Raw genomic sequence first — 19482 nt, forward strand, 5'->3', positions numbered from 1 at the left:
TCTTCATTTGATCACACTAACAACCCATCTTAGCCCATATCTCCCATGGGTTTACTTGTGTTAACATTAGTGTCATATCTCCTCTATTTGTATATCTCCCTTGTATAATATCAATGTATATGAAAATATGTTTATTACATGTTTATTTCTCGTTCTCATACATGACACTGTGCTGCCCTGTGTGTTTCTGTTTGTGTTTTATTTTAGCATCATCCATTAGAATAGAACATTTTGCATCTTATCCTCATCGTCCTTTATCTTTCATCATCATTCAGTATTACATTTATGCCCTTTTCATCGTCATCATCATCATCATCATCGAGCCTTCATCGTATTCATGTTTAGACAGTTGTCTGTTGTAAACTTAAGATCAATACATTCACGCTTCAAGTTGCATTCAGCCTCTGAACTTGTGATATCATTTCTGTGATCCTGACTTTAGTTCTGAGATTCCCTCTAATCTAATAGAATAACAAGGACATTGGTCATTTTGCCCTGATGATAAAAGCCTTTTCTTCACATGATGTCTCCAACGATTGCACTGTAGTAGCGAAGGATGGCAGAGGGATGAGTGGAATGGATGTTTAAGTACAGACCAGAAGAGATGTGTAATGGAGCTTTGTCCTCTCTACAGGATGAGGAAAAAAAATAAAGCATAAAAAGAGGAAAATAGAAACGGTGGATTATTCATTTATCAAACCGTTCCTCAGAGTGGGAGTGAGTCATCTGATAGTGAGTTTAGGCTTCAAGTTAAAACAAATGCACACATACATACATGTGCATACCTATACACACATTGATAAAGTGATAACATTTGGGGTTTATTATTAGTGCTTTCATACAGTGGTTGGGTGATATGAACTTTTTAAGATTATTGCAACTGGTTTGATACGTATAATATACATTACTAAGAAAAGGGAGATTTAGACTTTAAGTTTATAAACATAAAACTCCTCCATTGGCCTAAAATAGATTTTAATATACCTATTTTATCTAATCTTTAAACAAATATTTTCTCTTTTACAAGAGAGACCTGACCAAAATGGCCAAGTAACAAAGTTGTCACCCAGTTAAACATCGTTGATTTACAGCAGTCATGTAATACAAAAAAGGATCTGAGAAACATGAGTGAAATAAAGGCCTACACTATAAATGACTATTATAGACCCAAAAACCACCTAATACTGAACAGCACCTGACACAATGTCCTGTGTGTCTTATTTGGGCTAATTTGATTAAACACAGTGTATATGTATACACACAATATGTGTATACATATACATACACACACACATATATATATATATATATATATATATATAGAGAGAGAGAGAGAGAGAGAGAGAGAGAGAGAGAGATACAAACACATGTATATATACAGTATATATACAGTTTATATATATTTATTTATTTATTTATTTATTTATGTGCCATGTGAGCATGATACAGTTGTTTTTAAGAGTTTGACAACCCTGGCCAAATTCCATGTTTTGTAGATTTTGTAGTGAAAAGATAAAATTACAACTCTCGCATCAAACAGGCAATACAATTTGGCTTTCTTCACTGTTACTGTTCAGCATGGGAGTGGAAATATTCTAGCACTTTCAAGAGTAAGGAAAAAAGAGGAACGCGTGTTTTCAGCTCTTAAATAAAAAACCCTGTTTCTGCCGTGGTCGCTTTGGTGTGGGACCGGTGGGAAACCGTCGGACACCAATGTCTGTAACACCCGGTGTTTGAGTTGTGGGATGGAGTTTCGTTGACATAGACAGTAACGCTACGTGATTTTTTTAATCTAGTGTGTCTGTCGACTAACACGGCGATATCAGTCGGGAGAACTCACCCGAGCGACATGGCAGACAACATTGTAAGTATAACAGCAGGTTGTGCTCATGCTAACCTGTTAGCTAGCCTCTTAGCCGAAGTCCGGAGTGATGAGGCAGCAGAATTAGCTTGGTCGCTAACGTTAGCTGGCTATCATTAGCAAAGAGTGACTAGGGCCTGTTTAGCTAGCCGGCTAATCTTAGCTCTTTGGTTAGCTGGCGACATTCGAATAAAAAGAGGCATTGTTTGCGAACGGGGATGCCACATAACCGGCACAATTTCAGGAGTAAAAAATTCTTGACCATTGTGTAGCGTGTTTAGCTCATTAGCCAAACATTAGCTGGAATATTCTCGGTGGATGTAATGGAAGCCAAGGTGTTGTTGATTCACTAAAAGTGATATTTTTATTGCCCCCACAGTATGACAGATTCAGCTAACGATGTGTTGTTCAAAGCCAACGTCTTCGTGTATTAATAGTAAAGCTGCTTGGTATAAAGTGGTGGCTCATAAGCTAACGTTAACATTACTTTTTTGCACTGTCATCGTTGTCATAATGTCCTGACACTGACACCACTGTAAAGACAGAGAGAGGGGTTAGCTCCCTTGTTGTGGTTGACAGGTGTTGGGGAAGTCATTTTGAATCTGTATTAGGTCCATGTTATTCACGAACTTTCCACACCACTAAAAGCATTTTTAATGTCTGATGTTTCATTTGGTCTTTTGTTTGTTTTTGTCTCATTAGATCATCAGGGTACAGTCCCCAGATGGGATGAAGAAAATTCCCTCCACCAAAAGGGAGACTGCTGCTGCTTTTTTGAAGAAGGTACTGTGTGTGTGAAACAGCCAGAACAGGTCATACATAATGTCAAATGCACACATGCATCAACTTCAGAATCAGCACACTCGTGTCCAAGAACAATGTTTGATTGATAGATAGATAGATAGATAGATAGATAGATAGATAGATAGATAGATAGATAGATAGATATACAGACAAGGATGATTAATAGATATACATATTTAGCTATTATGTACCAACAAGTAGGTTGAAAAAATGGATCTGTATATATAGCAACAATGAACAAGTAAAACAAAAATACAGTAGTGCAGAGTGCTGGAATAAATATTGAATGAGTTGTGTTGGGAGCTTGTGCAGCTTGCTTAAATTTATACTTGATAATGATATGTACATGTTAAAGCACAGTGTGTACTTGGACTGGAAGATGTATAATTTATCATAGCACCGTTATTCCAGCACTCACTTTTTTTTTTTAAACCTCATATGTAATCACAGTGTTAGAAGTCTAACTCTGAATTCTTGGGTCCATTTCTGTAGAACAGATACCGTCTTCATGCAGGAGTACAACATGTACTCCACGGCTTTAATGTGTTGTATACCTGCACCCGAGCACAAGCACTATTTATACATTTTTGTCACAAAGTGCCCTTGTGTTTGCCTGTGTTTTTGCTTGTGTCGGTTCATTGTTCATTTATGCATGAAGCTGTGCAGGAAGTACCAGAGCAGGTCAGTCCTACACTGCTGACTTCCAGTATTGACATGTGGCAGGCCAGGGAAATTTGTGTTCAGGGAGTGTAGTGGACGCATTGCTTTGTACACTTGTCATCACAGCTGCTTGCTTCACTCCCACAAAATATGAAACAGAATAATAAACACGCAGAATAAATTAATATACAGTAAGTGTTGAATTTGGATATGTTTGTAAGAACAGCATCTTAGTTTTCTTCCATCTGACCTCTATTCACACCCAAAAATAACCACAAAATTAATTTGAGTCATTGGATTTGGAAAAACCTAAAATAGAAGTATATTCGAGCAGAACAGCCACAGCGGACCATTCCAGCAGCAGCTCATTAAATATGCATGTATCTGTGTTAAGGCAGGACGGTGTAGCCTGCAGATCAATGGACGGAGTAGTTTTTCATTCCCTGCTGATGTGCTGCCAGTGATGGGTGGAGTGGCAAGCGGGTATGAGGCAGTGAGGGCAGAGACGGTCTGAGCCCTGCTGCTTATATTTCTGCAGCTGAGACAGAATAAAAAGGAGTGATACTCTGTCTTGTACAGTTTCACCCAGCATACAGCTGGCAACATCTTACACTGTGTTCCTTTAATGATTTTATGCTCAAAGAACCTCGGACTGTTCTCTGCTTAGTTTTACCAACCTTGAAGATTCAGTCTGGCAGTTTAGTTTTATTGGAATCGGTGCATTTCCTGTAATAAGTGCCAAAATGAGTTCACTTTTACTGCCAAGATACCTGTGCTGTCTTGAGTCCACTGTACCGATCAAAAGGTCACTAATGGATTCTGAATTCAGTAAACCTCGAGTGATGGAGCACAGGCCACCCATCAGCATCAGGCTGCAGGTTATGTGATGTGATGTTTAAGTGCCATGGCGTTCTCCTCCTGCTCAGACTGCTCTTAATAGCTCAGTTTGGCTCACTGTGCAACAACCATAAGAGGTGTTCTCACAAGCTGTGACTCTCTCGTTCCAAGAGGCTCTTTGTTAATCTGCTTTGATCTGGTGACTTCAGTCGTGAGTGGACACCATTAACATGCACATCTCTTTCACTGGCATGTTTTGATCTGAATCGTTTCCTGAATGGATTCAGGGAAGAGCAAATGTTGCGCGATAACAAGCTCAGACTCATTTAAGACTCAACATCAAGACTATTTCATGGTGTACTGAGTTAGTGGAATTCTTATTTTAGGATATGTGCATACAGCTGTATGACACAATGTTGTTGCTCATTCTAATCAGCAAAGTACGCCCATGTCTCCGACAGGTGGCCAAAGAGTTTGGGTTCAATTCCAATGGGTTTTCTGTTTACCTGAACCGCAACAAGACCGGAGAGATCTTCTCCCAGAACAAAACCCTCAGCCTGCTCAAGATCAAGTAAGTAAAAGCAAATTGTCATCATTGCACTGTAGATTTTACTCCTCTCCAACAATCAGGGTGAGATTCAGAATTTTAAAAAGTCTGTTTTTTCAGTTTGCAAGCCCCTGAAAAAGTAAAACTGATTGTCTGTGTTTTTTTATCTTTCTTGTTGCTGCTAAAATCTGCTTCAAAACAGAAATCCCTGTTACACATTTTGCTCATACCTCAGGTTGAGATATTGATCGCGGCTCCACACCTGTGATATTCAAATATGCCATTCCACCAAAAACCAATACAAAAAGTTAATTTTCTTACAAGGTAATTGAGTAAAAGTCACATGTATTTAAATGCAGCTGGTTATTCCACATTCATTCATGTATCAGAATTTAGTAACTCTTAGTAAATTGTTTTAATTTTTTGTCCATATTCTTTACAGATTTATTCATCTTATTTCTCTTTATTTTCTTTAGGCATGGCGACATGCTGTTTCTGTTCCCTTCAGGATCCTCCACTTCATCCGGTGAGGTGATGGACACGGCCACCCCACACACATCGTCATCGCTACCATCTGTCTCATCATCTTCTTCTTCATCGTCCTCCATGCTCCCTCGCTCCTTCTCGGCACCTCACGTCCAGGAGGATGAGATCGATCAGTATCTGGCCAAGCAGGAAGGCAAGATCTACAGGAACAAAGATCCACAGCTGTAAGAGAGAGACCCACGTGTTGTTTTTCAATGCCAGTGATTTGTATTTGAATACAGATCTCAGATCAATGACCGTCATCTTCTTGTTACAGATGTCGCCATGGTGCCCTTGGAAAATGTGTGCACTGTGTACCATTAGAGGTAAAAACATTCATATATGTTTTTAGTTTCTTGCTCTGAAAGATCTTCATGCTAACACCATTAATGTGACAGTTTTAGCCTCAACTTACTTCGGCTCTGGCTTCTTTCCTTTCCAGCCTTTTGATGAAGACTACCTGAATCACCTCGACCCACCAGTGAAGCACATGTCATTCCACGCATACCTTCGCAAGCTGACCGGTGGAGCTGATAAGTGAGAAGTTGTTGTTTTTGTTTTTTTATTTCTCCAGTAGAAATTCACAGATTCCTTTTTTTCCAGGTTCTAACACAGTTTCACCTCCTGCAGAGGGAAGTTTGCAGCTCTAGAGAACATCAGCTGCAAAATCAAGTCGGGCTGTGAGGGCCACCCTCCCTGGCCAGAGGGGATCTGCACCAAGTGCCAGCCCAGCGCTATCACACTCAACAGACAGGTATGGAATTTGAACCCCCAACCCTGTGATTGGTGGAGCCAGAGCTGCCACAAACTTGAAGAAACCTCAGCTCATGTCTAAAGATGCCCCAAGGCACAATGAATCCCAAACAGTGTTGCATGAATTCTGTTCTGTTCTGTTCTTCTCTCAGAAATACAGACACGTGGACAACATCATGTTTGAGAACCACACCATCGCTGACCGCTTCCTGGACTTCTGGAGGAAGACGGGCAGTCAGAGGATGGGATACTTGTACGGCAAGTACACTGAGCACAAAGACATCCCTCTGGGCATCAGAGCTGAGGTGGCTGCCATCTACGAACCCCCACAGGTGAGAGATTCTCACTGAACATCACTTCTCTCTCCTTTTTGCTCGCTTGCTTGGCATTTTCAGTATAATCTGTCCATTCATCCAGCAATGAGTAAAAGCTCTTCACTCTGTTTACACACTGATACTTGTAGTCCAATCTTTTTGAGGGTTGTGCGCTCATCACTCCTTGCTGTGTTACAGAATGCCACTCAGAACAGCCTGGAACTGTTGGAGGATCCCAAAGCTGCAGCTGTGGATGAAATTGCTGCCAAACTAGGCCTGTGCAAGGTTGGTTTTATTTCCTCCTGGCTGCTGTTTGACACTGTCTGTATTTAGCTTTAGACAAGGTGTGTTTTTTTAAATCCTGTTTCCACAGAGAGTGATGGCAGGTTGCTCTCCAGTCGTGTGACCAACTTTGAAGATGCAAGACAGATTTATGTTTGTCTGTGAAGGTGTTCTGCGGCCTCATTATTGAAGCCTTTGATTAGAAATTGATTTGTTGTTCAGCAAATAAATTAACCAGATCTTTTTAAGCAAATCAAACTGTTTTCTATTGGTCTGTTAAACTTGACGATGTCTAATGGAAAGCTGGTTTACCTTAGTGGGGATGGGCAAATCTAAACCTGGTTCATTCACCATTTACTGCCAGTAACATTTGACCATCTAGGTTTTTGCTTTTCACTTGTTGAGATTGATCCCTTCATTCTCTGAATTCCTGAAGCTTCAGAGAGTATTCATGAAAACACCTCCCATATTTCACCCATGGCTGTAAATCTGCTGATACGAAGGAAAAAGATTCTGTCATGACATGCAGGTCGTGTGTGTGTGTGTGTGTGAACAGCGTTTACTTTTTCTTCTCTTCTGTCCTCTGCACTGATTGTGATGCAGTTTCCTTTGTCACATGGAGATGATTTCACTCTGATTTGATCTGATTTTATGAACTTATCTTCTCCGATGTTCAGGTGGGTTGGATCTTCACAGACCTGCTCTCCGAGGACACGAGGATAGGCACCGTCCGCTACACGAGAAACCAGGTGAGGATGCAGCTCACTCAAACATCTGATCTGATCATTAGAGTAATGTGCTGATCTCCTCCATGTTTTATCACTGTTACCACTTTTACTAGGACTCTCATTACCTGAGCGCAGAGGAGTGCATCACAGCAGGATACTTCCAGAATCTACATTCAAACCCCTGCAGACTCTCGAGAGACGGACACTTTGGCTCCAAATTTGTGACCGTGGTGGCAACAGGTGGGTTTTTGTTCACAAAGTAAATATTTTTCTTTCAAACTGTTCGAATTGATGTTATAATTTAAAACATCTGGTTCATAAATACTTGTTAATGTTAGCTAAAATGATCAGGGGAGATGGAAAAGTGTCTTTCCTTTTCCATGTTTTTTTTTTTAATTTCACAGATGACATTGAGTAGTGTGTTTAAATTCAGTCATCACCTGACAAAAACAATATTTATGTACTTTGTTTACAATCTATCTTTAAGCCTAGACATATGTAACTGTAAGACACATGGTATTAAGTATATTCACCTCTTCCTGGCCACTTAGCTGCAGCCTACAGAGCTCAGGCTTTTGAGGTCTTTGTTTTTTTTCTATTCCTCTCAACTATCTACAGAGTGTACATAGTAATTTTGAGGCCGGGGTAACAGTGTAATACAAGCCACATGCTCTCTGAGACGACATTTTTGGCTCAGTGCCAAGTGTTTACACTTCGCTCCGTTATAAACTCACCAGATCTCTTGCATTTGTTCCACAAGTGCACAAAAGCATAAAGCTTGGTGGTGACCTCATCGCTTGATTTGCATTAATGAGGCGCTGGCAGCCAAAGCTGATGTCATGGGTCCACATCTCATGCCAGCCAGGCCAAAGTCCATCTGTTTCACTTTCCCTTGTGGGAAGACGTCGTCTGTTTACAAATGAGCTGCATGTGTGAAGCTGAAGAGGCTTCAGATACTGGGCGTTCCACACTGACGCTGACATAATGATTTAATAGTTTAATAACGTTGTAGTGGTGTGCACAACTTCTTGATTTCCTTTTTATGACACTGACTTTGCTTGTATTGCTTGTACTAACGGGGCCTGACTGCAGAAGTCATGTTAAAAGAAACCACAGAAAGTTGAAGCCTGTGGCAGATTAAGCAGTTAATCAGTTATTTAGCTGATCGACACATTGATTAATGAACTTTTTAATAAGTAATAAATTATTGCAGTTGTTTTTGAAGGTCAAAACATGTCCTTCCTTCTCGAATGAGGATTTCCTGCTGCTCTCATATCATCACTTCTTGAATACTGCATATAATACCAATACATTTAAGACATCACTTAAATTGATAATGACTTTTAGATATTATAGACAAATTAAGTGAAAACAGCAACATTGGTGCATATTTCTTCATGAGAGACTGAGTCATCTGTTTCTATCGAAGTTTGTTGTCAAATCAAACAGGTAGAAGATAGCTCTGCTCAGCAGCTGGTATTCAGTCACAAGTGAAGTAAATTAAAATTGAGATTATTCCTCATTCTACAAACGAATCCATCCGTCCATCTCTACGCTCTGTGTGCAGGCGGTCCAGATAACCAGGTGCACTTTGAAGGATACCAGGTGTCCAACCAGTGCATGGCTCTGGTGCGAGACGAGTGCTTACTGCCCTGCAAAGATGCTCCTGAGCTGGGCTACGCTAAAGAGTCCAGCACCGAGCAGTATGTACCAGACGTCTTCTACAAGGTGAGATATCATACACGTAGCAACAGTCTGTGCATAATATATACACAGTGACATCATTACACAAATGATTATGGCTGCTTGTCATCCGAGCAGATTAATGACATTCAAATACTTTGTGCTTGGGGCCAGGCATTAGGAGTCAGTTCATCCAGAGGTTTGGGTCCAGATGTTGAAATTTTTGTTTGCCTCTGACCCTCGTATCGATTTCCTGTCCCCACCCCCCAACAGGACAAAGACAAATTTGGAAATGATGTCACGTTTCTTGCGCGGCCTCTTCCTGTGGAGTACCTCATCATAGATGTGAGTGGGATATGATGTTTTACATGATCAGCACATGAATGCATTTATGCAGCATTTGGTTTATTTACCTGTTTGATTTTTTTTTTTTTTCTTTAAAGATTACCACCACTTTTCCAAAGGATCCTCAGTACACTTCTGCTCCACACAACGCTTCCCCATTGAGAACCGTGATATCCTTGGAGAGACTCAAGTGAGTGATTTCTAGACTTCTGTTGTTCTAAACCTGTGTACCTCTCCCAATGAAGAGAGGAAATTATGGCCCAAAAGATCTTATCAAATACACAGTAGTTAGTGGAATATTGTCGGTAAAGGAACAATCTTATATTTGTCCTCTGATCCAGAGTCAGATGAGAAGAGCAGTGTACGTCTAGTAGAGGGAAGTACATGGCATGTTTAGCTCAGCCAAACACAAAGATTGGAAACGGGGGACAGTTGCTATCTTTAAGTCAGACGAGAAGCTCATAATTCCAGCAGCCTGTTTTTACATCTGCCTGTATATCTACCTGACATGACCAGTCACAGCTCAGAGCCTGGGAAAATCAGGTTCACCTACCCTCTGACCTCTGACCTTCAGAGGTTAGACAAAGTTATACATCTTCTTATTTGTGTGTCTGCAGGACTTTCACAGTTTAGCAACATACCTGTCCCAGTGCACCACCACAGCATTCCTGGACATCGTATCAGACTTCCATCTGCTCCTCTTCCTCGTCACCAATGAAGTCATGCCTCTGAGAGTAAGTCCACACTTCAAAGCCTCCTCTCCTCTGCTTTTCCATTTGTTTTCCATTTGTAATGTTAGAATCTGGCCACATTCTTCCCCAGTCTGGAAGTGGTTACTGGTGTGAGGATGTTTTCACTCAGGCCCTTTGTTCATGCTCATTAGATTTTCAAACTGGCCTCTGTCCTGTTACAACGATCAAATATTTTGCGTATTTGATATAAACATTATTTTTGTGTATTTTGACAACGATGAGCTGCCTAATCAGAGTTGCATGTCTTCTATAAAATCCAGACGTGTTTTTGCTTTTCTCTCCAGTCTCCTGCATCCGTCACTGTCGAGTAGATAGATCAGAGTTTGTGTTTGTCGTTGCAGGACAGCATCGGGCTGCTACTCGATGCAGTGAAGTCTTCTAATGAGGATCTGGCACAGACCTGGAAGAAGTCAGAGCAGTGGGCCACCATCGAGCAGCTGTGCAGTAAGTCACTGCAGATCACAGAGAAATTGATCATTTATTAACCATTTAAGTCAGTTATGAAGCCAGAGTGTTGAATATTCACTGTTTCAGTGTCTCAAATGCAACAATTTGATGATTTTCTCTGTTAAATTCCGTACTCAAATAGCTTACGGTGGTGCTCTGTAATAAATCATATAAATTTGATTAATTAATTGATTAATTGGGTTTTGTTTTTACATTATGTGTAGAACAATTATATCCTGAAAATTTAGTTATTAAAAGAAAAAATGTACTTTCACTCAAACATTTCTGTAGATTACAGCTCGCTACATTCAGTGTCATATCCTCCTAGGACCTGGCGTCCACATATGTGGACCTCACATTTTGGGTTCTCTAGACCACAATACTAACTTTTTCTCAACAAGGGCCTGGTGACCACATATGAGGATATTATACTGCCACTCAGTAATCGAAATTTAAAACTAATGTCCTCATATGTGGACATCATTTTTCTCAGGTCCCAATCAGCCTATATAGCAAAGAATAGAGCTCGGGTCTTAGGAGGTTAAAGGAATAGGACATTTTGGGCAGAGAAGTATATTAGAAGGTTGATATGAATCTCATGCCATGGTTAATTTACTACAGCCAGCAGAAGGTTAGCTTGGCTTAACACAAAGACTGGAAACAAAGGGAAACAGCTAGCCTGGCTCTATCCAAAGATAACAATATACACCTTACAGCACCTGTAAAGCTTACTGACTAACATCTTATATTGTGTTTGTTTAATCTGTAAAAAAAACTCTTTGTCATTTTATGGGGGGTATATGTCAAGCTACTCTCTGGTTGTTAAATTATAGACTCTCTATAGAATCTGTTAATTGAAAAATGAATCAATAGGTTAATACATAATAAGAATCTTCATTAGTTGCCCTCCTTATACCGTGTAATCCCTCTCCTTTCCTTCCAGGTACGGAGGGTGGGCAGCCCTCCAGCTCTCTGGGTTACGGGGCCATGGGTGGCCCCTCAGTCCCTGCCACCTCCTCAGCCATGTGGTCCTGCCTCCACTGCACCTTCATGAACCAGCCTGGCACAGAGCACTGTGAAATGTGCAGCCTGCCCCGCAGTTAAACCCCCAATCCACTCACCCTCCACCCTGCTTCCATGCCCCGCGCCCTGATCTTACACAGTCCTGCCCAGCCCTCCTCTTAACTCGCCAATGACATCACTGCACCAGGACCGGCTGCGAGATTTGGATGCCCTGTCTAGTTTTCTTTCGCCTCACGTTGAAGCCTCTGTCCTTCCCATCTCACAGGCTGCTGTGACGTGCAGAGAGATGCACTTGTTTACATCCAATTCATTGAGTAAATAAAATAAAAGCAGACTGGTTTTTTTTTTTTTTTTTTTTTCTTTCCTTGTATCCCTCCTCACAGCGGCTCTGGTGAGTGGCAGGGTACTTTTAAGTAAAGCACTTTTGGCTGAGGCTCTGTTCCCTCAACCTACCACCGCCCTGAAATAATCACCCGCCCCCATCCATGGCTCAAATATATCCTGTTGTGACTCAGGACAACAGCAAAGACTTGAGTGTTTGGACATTCTCTCACATCAGTGCCCCTCTCACTCTCACCATGTCTTCTGGAAAATCTTGCTGTGTATAAATACATTTGAGGAATGATACTGTTATTTAATTAAGCGTCTTTTTTTGTTTTTCTTTTTTTTTATCTGATTGTAGCTATACCTTAAAATTTTGAATCTTCAGTGTGGACTCTGCTCAGTCAGGTTTTTATAGGTCTTGGTCTCTTTGACAAGCCCCTTAAAGTACAATCATTGGTCAATCCTGGACCTGAAAACACTAAGAGCTCCAGAGTTATTCCGCCTAAGCAGAGAGTTTATTTTCAGTATTAAATAACTTTAAAAATGTTTGGTAATAAGCCCCAGATTTGAAAAGATGCAGATGCAAAAAGCTACTCACCCAGAACACATCTTCCTCCACTGACTGCAGACGTAACGTGTGCTGCTGCTGCTGGTGATGAAGTGGTTCCTGAACATCTCTCACTGGTTTGTTGGAGTTGTAGCTTTTGGATTTGGTGGTTTGAACTTGAGCAGGCACAATATGTAGCTTCTTTTATCAGCTCCGTTCTGTCCCTGATAAAACGCCCTAGGCCTCCATCCATCATCATTATCATCATCATCATTATTATTACTGACTCGCACTGTATTCGCCGTGAGGTGCTTCTAGAAACAACTGGTGCTCGCCACTTTGCTCTCGGTCACTCCCCACCTGTGGTTCTCCTCGTTTTGTTTTCTTGCTGGCGCTGATCCAAAGGAGCCAGACCATAACCAGTTTTCCTCCACTGATTGGGGGTGGGGGGGCCCACTGTGGGTTTTTCCCCATCCCTGAGCCTTCGAAGACTTTGCTGCTCTGAGTGCAAGAGGTCACAGGTCAACACGGGGAGAAAAAGATGCCTAACATATCGCTGAGTTCATCTTTGATGTCTGCGCCGTACATCGGCAGGCGGGATCACAATGGGCAGCGTTTAAAAAAAAAAAACAACAAAACAAAACAAAAAAAACACCTTGTCTGTGATTGGTTCTGCCAATAATTACTCTGTGTAGTTCCAAGCTGCTTCCAGCAGAAGGGGAGACATGGATGATACTAGACTGAGGTTTTCTCCACTTTGCAGAGCTGCAGGTGTCAGAGGTGTAGAGGGAGCTGAACCTGAAATCAATGTGAAAAGCACTTCACTCTCCTAAAGGCGTAAAGGGTCAGTTCACCCTAATTATTCTCACATACCTCTAGCTGTGTTTAGCTTCCAAACTAGAACAGTGGAGGTGAATGAAATTTTAGGCATAGGCAGAGACTTGTCTAGATAAAGAGGCAGAAATATCAGGGAATTAAACCTGTCAAAACCTCGACAAATAAAAGATGGATGCCACTAATGTAAGAAGGAAAATGATTGTTTGTTTGTTTTTTTCATTTTTTTTAAATAATTTTGGTGAACTAACCCTTTTACATATACAGTCACTAGAAGGCATATCAGGATAGTTGGTTAAAACTGGTTCTTATCACTTTTTTTCTTGAGACTAATATCGGGACCAATTCTTCAAAAGGGATCATTGAAGTCATGAAAGTTCTGTTCTGGTTGCACATCATTAAGTTTTCTAATCTGAACCCATTCAGCAAAATCAGACCTCACTGATGTGGTCCCCTCGCAGCAGAGAGCAGGGACCTTCTCAGAGCTGGTGAGGTGCCTGGATCCAGGGTTTGGGTTTCGTTGTTAAAGTGTCCACACATAGAAGCTCAGCAACTTCTCAAAGAGTATATGAAAAGCCACTTTTAAAGCTCATAGTGTTTGAGGTATGTGACCAAAATGAATTTGCATGACTTGAATGTCTCAACAGTTTTTCTGGTGCTCCTATAAAATTAGAGATTAAATACGACAGGTTTTTAAAAAGTTCTTTAATACAAAAGCTAATGATGCTAAAACAAAAAGCTAACAAACTGCACATTTCCCATAATTCCATCACGAAAACCCTCCTCGCTGATCTAGAATCTCTTTTAATCCACGTCCTGGATGTGTTTGATGCTGACTGAAACAAACTGACAGCTTTCCCTAAACTTTTTAATCACTACTCTCATGTTGACTTTGAGGTATTTAGTTTTTTTTTTCCTCATAACTCTGCACTCTTACATGAAATGGTTTCATGGGCTTTTTTGCTGAAAGGATGATTGAAACGGAAAGAAAAACAAGAAGTTAATTACAAACTGTCGAGTTATACTGGGGCTGTTGTCGGGGAAACGGGCCTGTTCGGTCAAGGGTGTGAGTGGTGGGCTGCAGATTTAGCTATTTATGAGACGTGTGCTTCTTTGTAAGAGCTTGACGATAATTCCATTGATGAAGTGAGAATATATTTTTAGTTGTAGGTTCATTTGAAAATGCTTGGAAGAAGAAGAAAAAAAAAAAAGTTTGTATTTTTTGCCCGGTGATATCATACTTGCCCCCCACCCCTGCCCCCTCCACCCCTCCCCCATGTGAATTCTTTGAGAGCGATTTATCTGATGTCATGCTAAGGGATGGCAGTGACCTTTTCCTTTTGTATTGATTCAGGGGCCGTTTGCTGAGCAAGCATGCTCTTGGAGTTACTGCAGGTCCTCACTTTCCACTGAGCTGACTGAGGACCCTGAAAGTTGTATGCTGTTCACCTGGATTTGAAACAAAATAAAAAAAAAAAAACAACAACAAAGAACTCCTGCAGATACTGTCTCTGATTTGTCGGCTGTCTGCTCAGGTTAAATCTATAGTGTATAAATAGTTTTCAGACTCAAAATTGAGTTTTGACTTCTCCTTTGTTGTGTAATTATTTATAAATGCAGAAAGAGAACAAACAGCAAACCAGATTCCATAACTCTAATTTTAATGTGAAACACTTCTAGACCGTAAAGCTAAAAGTATTTGAACAACCCATCACTTTTATTTTGGGACTGTGGGATGGATGAGTCTACAAAACATCATGATGATTGTTCTGCAACATTTAACCATGTGTTTATTACTGTAACCATGACAACAGAGGTCCTCTAACCTAAACCCGGATCTTACCTAAACCTAACCAATTTGTTTTTGTGCCTAAATGTAACCAACCCTTTACCACAGCACTGCATTTTTTTAACAGGTTCATCTGTGGCATCTCTCCTGCTGCTGTTACAGGAAACGCTGCCGTGGGTCCTACACGATCGTTTAGGTTGGAGGACCTTCACTGAAACCCCCCTTACTTTCAGACAATAGTTTGTTTCCACTGCTGCCACTTGGAGGCCATTACTGGCATCAATATTTGATACTTGAGAAAAAAATCTGATATTATAATATACAGTCCTCATATGGATCCCTTAGTTCTATGATACACCCCAAGGTGCAACCTGGACACATTGTCAGCGATGAACCCGGGGTCCTTCTCTGCGGCGTCCCAGATGTTCTTGGTGCCTCTCCTCCTTCACAGCGAGCCTTCCACCCAGTCCTCCTGCACTCTGCTCCCAGGTCAGCTTTCTTGGTTCACTTTCTTTCCCGGGCAGAAAAGCTAACATCTCCTGATATATTGGTTTTACTTTAATGACAATGTCCCCGTGCACAAAAACCAGCTCCATGAGGAAACGATTTCCCCCGCTACGTCCTCCTGAGTCGTGACCTCAAACCCCAGCCAGCACCTCTGGGGTGAACTGGATCCCCCGACTGTGAGCCAGACCCCATCAACCAACACCAGCGCTGGATGCTCCTGACTTATGCATGGGAGCGGATTCCTGCAGCTGTCAACAGCAGCAGCCCGTGGTTTTTGAATCATATGTTTCACAGTCACATATGGGTGTGATGCTGTGTCCACATACTTAGGCCATAACTGATCATTTGCCTCATAGGACTGTAGTTGAGTCTGGTTTTCATCTTCACATGCACGTCAACAACAAATATATCAACTGGTTCACAAGAACTGAGGATTTTATTTTTATCAACATCTGGTTTAAAACCCCCCCCCCCCCCCCCCCCCCCCCCCATGCGCCTTCACAGCCTCTGGAGTACATGCAGAATTTTGTATCTACGCACCACCATCACAGCAGGTAGAGTCCAGTGTAAGACCCTGGTCTGTCTGCTCAGGCCTGCAGATGGGAAGCAGATGAAGAACAGGAATGTAGCTATAGGTTAGACGTTAAACATCAAACACGTCTGCCGAAGGCCCCCAGAGGACTGAGATCACACTGCAGCGAGTTTACTGAATATATATGTTTTCATTTCTTTTTTTCTGGATGTGTTCGACCTCATTAAACACGTGTTCAACTGTGTCTGATTGAGTTAATCCTTGTTTGATGGGCTCTAAAAACCTCCTGATAGAAAACAGTGACTGAGGGGGAAAAGCCTGAACAGGTCTGAGCCCCGACTTTGAACTGAACTCCTGATACACGACGCTCAGTGTGTGGGAGTGGAGACTGAAGACCCTCCCTCCTTTTCACATAATAAGCTGCTCAACAGAAAGTCACACACTTTATCCACTGTTGACTCCTGCAGGTGGGTGTTTCTTTATTCTTTTTTACTTTTTCATTTCTGCATATGAAAGTCTTAGCTCTTTGACTGTTGCTTTCTCATGTCGGCAGTCAGCAGTTTACTTGCACTTTGTGGCCGCAGTGTTGTTGTGCATCTGTTCGCAGATGCAGATTGAAGAATGAAGGCTGCTGCAGTTCTCCTCATCTTGTCTGTGACTCTCTGCGCTGCTCAGAAACAGAAAATCACCCAGAGACCAGACTGGGATCTGAAGAACGAAGGTTAGCAGTGAAGTAAATACATTTACTGAGGTAACTCTGATGTCTTGCTGCTTTCCTTCTGTATTTCCAGTGAACTCTTCTGGTGCATGTCTTGTCTTGACTTCTCTGTCTGTGTTACATGTAACCATTGTTTTAGGAGCAGTTCAGTGACCATGTCAGTGTGAGGCAGCTGAAACATTATCACCTGTAAATCACCAAATCTGATGATCTGAAATCTTCCGTTTTCTCCTCTCTTTCTTTCTTTCTTTTCTCCCTATTTTGCCCTTCCTTCTTTCCCACCTTGTTTCCCTCTTTCAGTCTTTTCTCCTTTGGTAATTTCTTCCTCTTCCTCCAAAATGGAAATACAAGGTTATGAACCAAAACATAACCTGAATGCAGAACTTCATTGCCCGTCGTGCTGCTTCCTCTGAAAACCATCCAGCGGCTGTTTGTCATTTTGTCTATTGATGTTGGTTTTGATGAAGAGGCCTCTGCAGTGACGCTTTGCCTGCTCTGTGTTGTCTCTGTGCGAGCTCACCTGTAGCAGAGAGACTGAACCCCAGGGGATGTGCCAACCTCACGCTGGTTTTAGACAACTGGAAATATGCCATCATGACGCAGGTCAAAGATCTGCTGCTGCATGACCACAACACTGTGCTGCCTGACTATGGAAGGTGACTTCATCTGACTTTTCTTCTTTAATAACTTTCTATGACTATGAGATGAAAGTCGCTTTTAGTGAGACTGGTTTTGACTGGTCCGTCCCTCCAGGATCCAGCCCCTGTCAGACGCCCTAGGAGACCTTTACAAGGAGTTCAACGCTCTGAAAGAGCGTCTCGCCGAGCTCACCGCCAAGTTTGAAGGGGTGGAGGCCTTCGTGGATGATGCGAGATCAGGAAGGAAACCTGCCTCGCCCCGAGGTGAACCCAGACCCGCGGGGTCACTGCGAGGAGAGGCGGAGGCGGCTGCGACCGGCGCTGGAGGTCGACCTCAAGGGAGGAGAACCAGGGTGGTCGTCCGGAGAATCAAGAAACCTGCGGGTTCACAGGACTGAGTGTGGACTGGAGATCCTGAAGCTTTGAGATACGTTTGGTGCAGTGTATTGTTATGTTTTATAAAGGATTTTTTTTCTGCTTCAACACCACCTCCATGATTTTGCTTAATTCTCATGAACAGCAAAGTATCTCTCTAAAATATTTCACTGCAGGTGAGGTCAAATCTTTTCATGGATTTTAGATCACATACAGTAAATCTGCAGATCACAAATCTGTAAGTGGGTGAAACCAGTAGATTTAACTGTTGACAAACCATCTAAATAATACATTTCACTGTGGTGCTGAACTTTCTCCCACAAGGGTTGAAACATGTTTTCTCTTTATGCTCTTTTATTTATTTCCTTCATCAAACTAACTGGACTGCTTCTGATAAATACATTTATGGTGATTTGATTAAAGTATTTAACAGCATTTCATCTGATGAAGAGTTGATATATATTTCTCCTTCACCACAAGATGGCTCCCAAGTATCAGGAAGATTGGTGATGAATGATCCATGCATAGCAGGAACTCTTCTTACGTTTGATGTTTGAATATTTTATTGAATTCACTAAATTCATCTGGGTGAAGAAAACAATTTTGTCAAAGCAGGTTTTGACAAATGTGCTACTATGCTAAATAAAAAACTTAAGAGGACAGAAATCCTGAGTCACGACAGCCTTCGTCCATGGCCACTGGGTTTCCACTTACCAGGTTTCCACTTGCAGACTGCCGAAATCGAAAGTGAAAACTTCTGATGAGCAACTGAACACAACATAATAGATTTTTAAACAGAATTTTTTTTATTTTTTTTTTTTTAAAAAACATTATTTGGAGCATTTCAAGAGAAGAATACGTGTAAGAAAATTTGAGGTACGACAGTAAAGTAGCTGCAAAAAGTCTAAATATACAACAGTTATTAAGACACAGATTGTGTTGGGAGAATAGTACGGATATGGATACTGTAAGTACAGAGAAGTGAAAATTAAAATAAACAAGCAAATAGAAAAAAAATGAATAAGCAAAACAGTAAAAGCGACGAATTGACTTATGAACATGAAATTAGCCAAATATGATTTTTTTTTTTTATTGAACATTAGGAACATACAGCTTGTGCAGTTTAAAGCAAAACATAAAGATATGTCTAATAATATAATAAATAATAATGAGAAGTTGTAATTGTAATATATTTACAACATAATAAGTATAGTAGCAATAATAAGTATATAATCCATAATACCAGAAAAAGACAAATTAAAATTGGTGAGAAGACGAAGAAAATAATTAATCTTAAAACAACATTTGACACAAGCCTTAAAGACTCCAGCAGTAACACACTTACGACACGGTGCCCTGAACTTACCTAATGGTTTCACAGTCTAAGTTTCTTGTTTGACTCGACTATGGTAGAAATGAAACTGAAACGGCTGCTGTTTGCTTTAGGGACCGTCGAGAAATTAATCACTAAATTAAACACGAGAACCCTTTAACGCCGTGTATTAACTGACGATTCATGACCTGAAACGACGGTCATTACGCGGAGTGAGATTTTACTAATCAACACGGTTCGATTAGAAAGTAACAATCGAGTTTCTGTCGAACTTTCCCTCCAACGTCACAGCGGCAGATGAACTTCTCGACGTTCCCTCGAAGT

General features: G+C 41.3%; 1 protein-coding gene across 1 annotated transcript; it reads left to right on the forward strand.

The window, feature by feature from the left end:
• Nucleotides 1-1698: 1698 nt before the first annotated feature.
• On the forward strand, nt 1699-14759 carry nploc4 (NPL4 homolog, ubiquitin recognition factor). Its single transcript, XM_056366211.1, is given in 18 exon segments — nt 1699-1864; nt 2564-2644; nt 4624-4733; nt 5186-5419; nt 5512-5560; nt 5677-5771; nt 5865-5988; nt 6140-6319; nt 6500-6586; nt 7261-7332; nt 7425-7551; nt 8879-9039; nt 9268-9339; nt 9438-9471; nt 9474-9529; nt 9957-10073; nt 10433-10535; nt 11482-14759. Coding segments are annotated over 18 exon segments (1878 nt in total). The 5' UTR covers nt 1699-1849; the 3' UTR covers nt 11643-14759.
• Nucleotides 14760-19482: the final 4723 nt, after the last annotated feature.

The sequence above is a fragment of the Seriola aureovittata genome, chromosome 21, assembly GCF_021018895.1.
Source record: "Seriola aureovittata isolate HTS-2021-v1 ecotype China chromosome 21, ASM2101889v1, whole genome shotgun sequence".
In the NCBI taxonomy this organism is placed as follows: Eukaryota; Metazoa; Chordata; class Actinopteri; order Carangiformes; family Carangidae; genus Seriola; species Seriola aureovittata.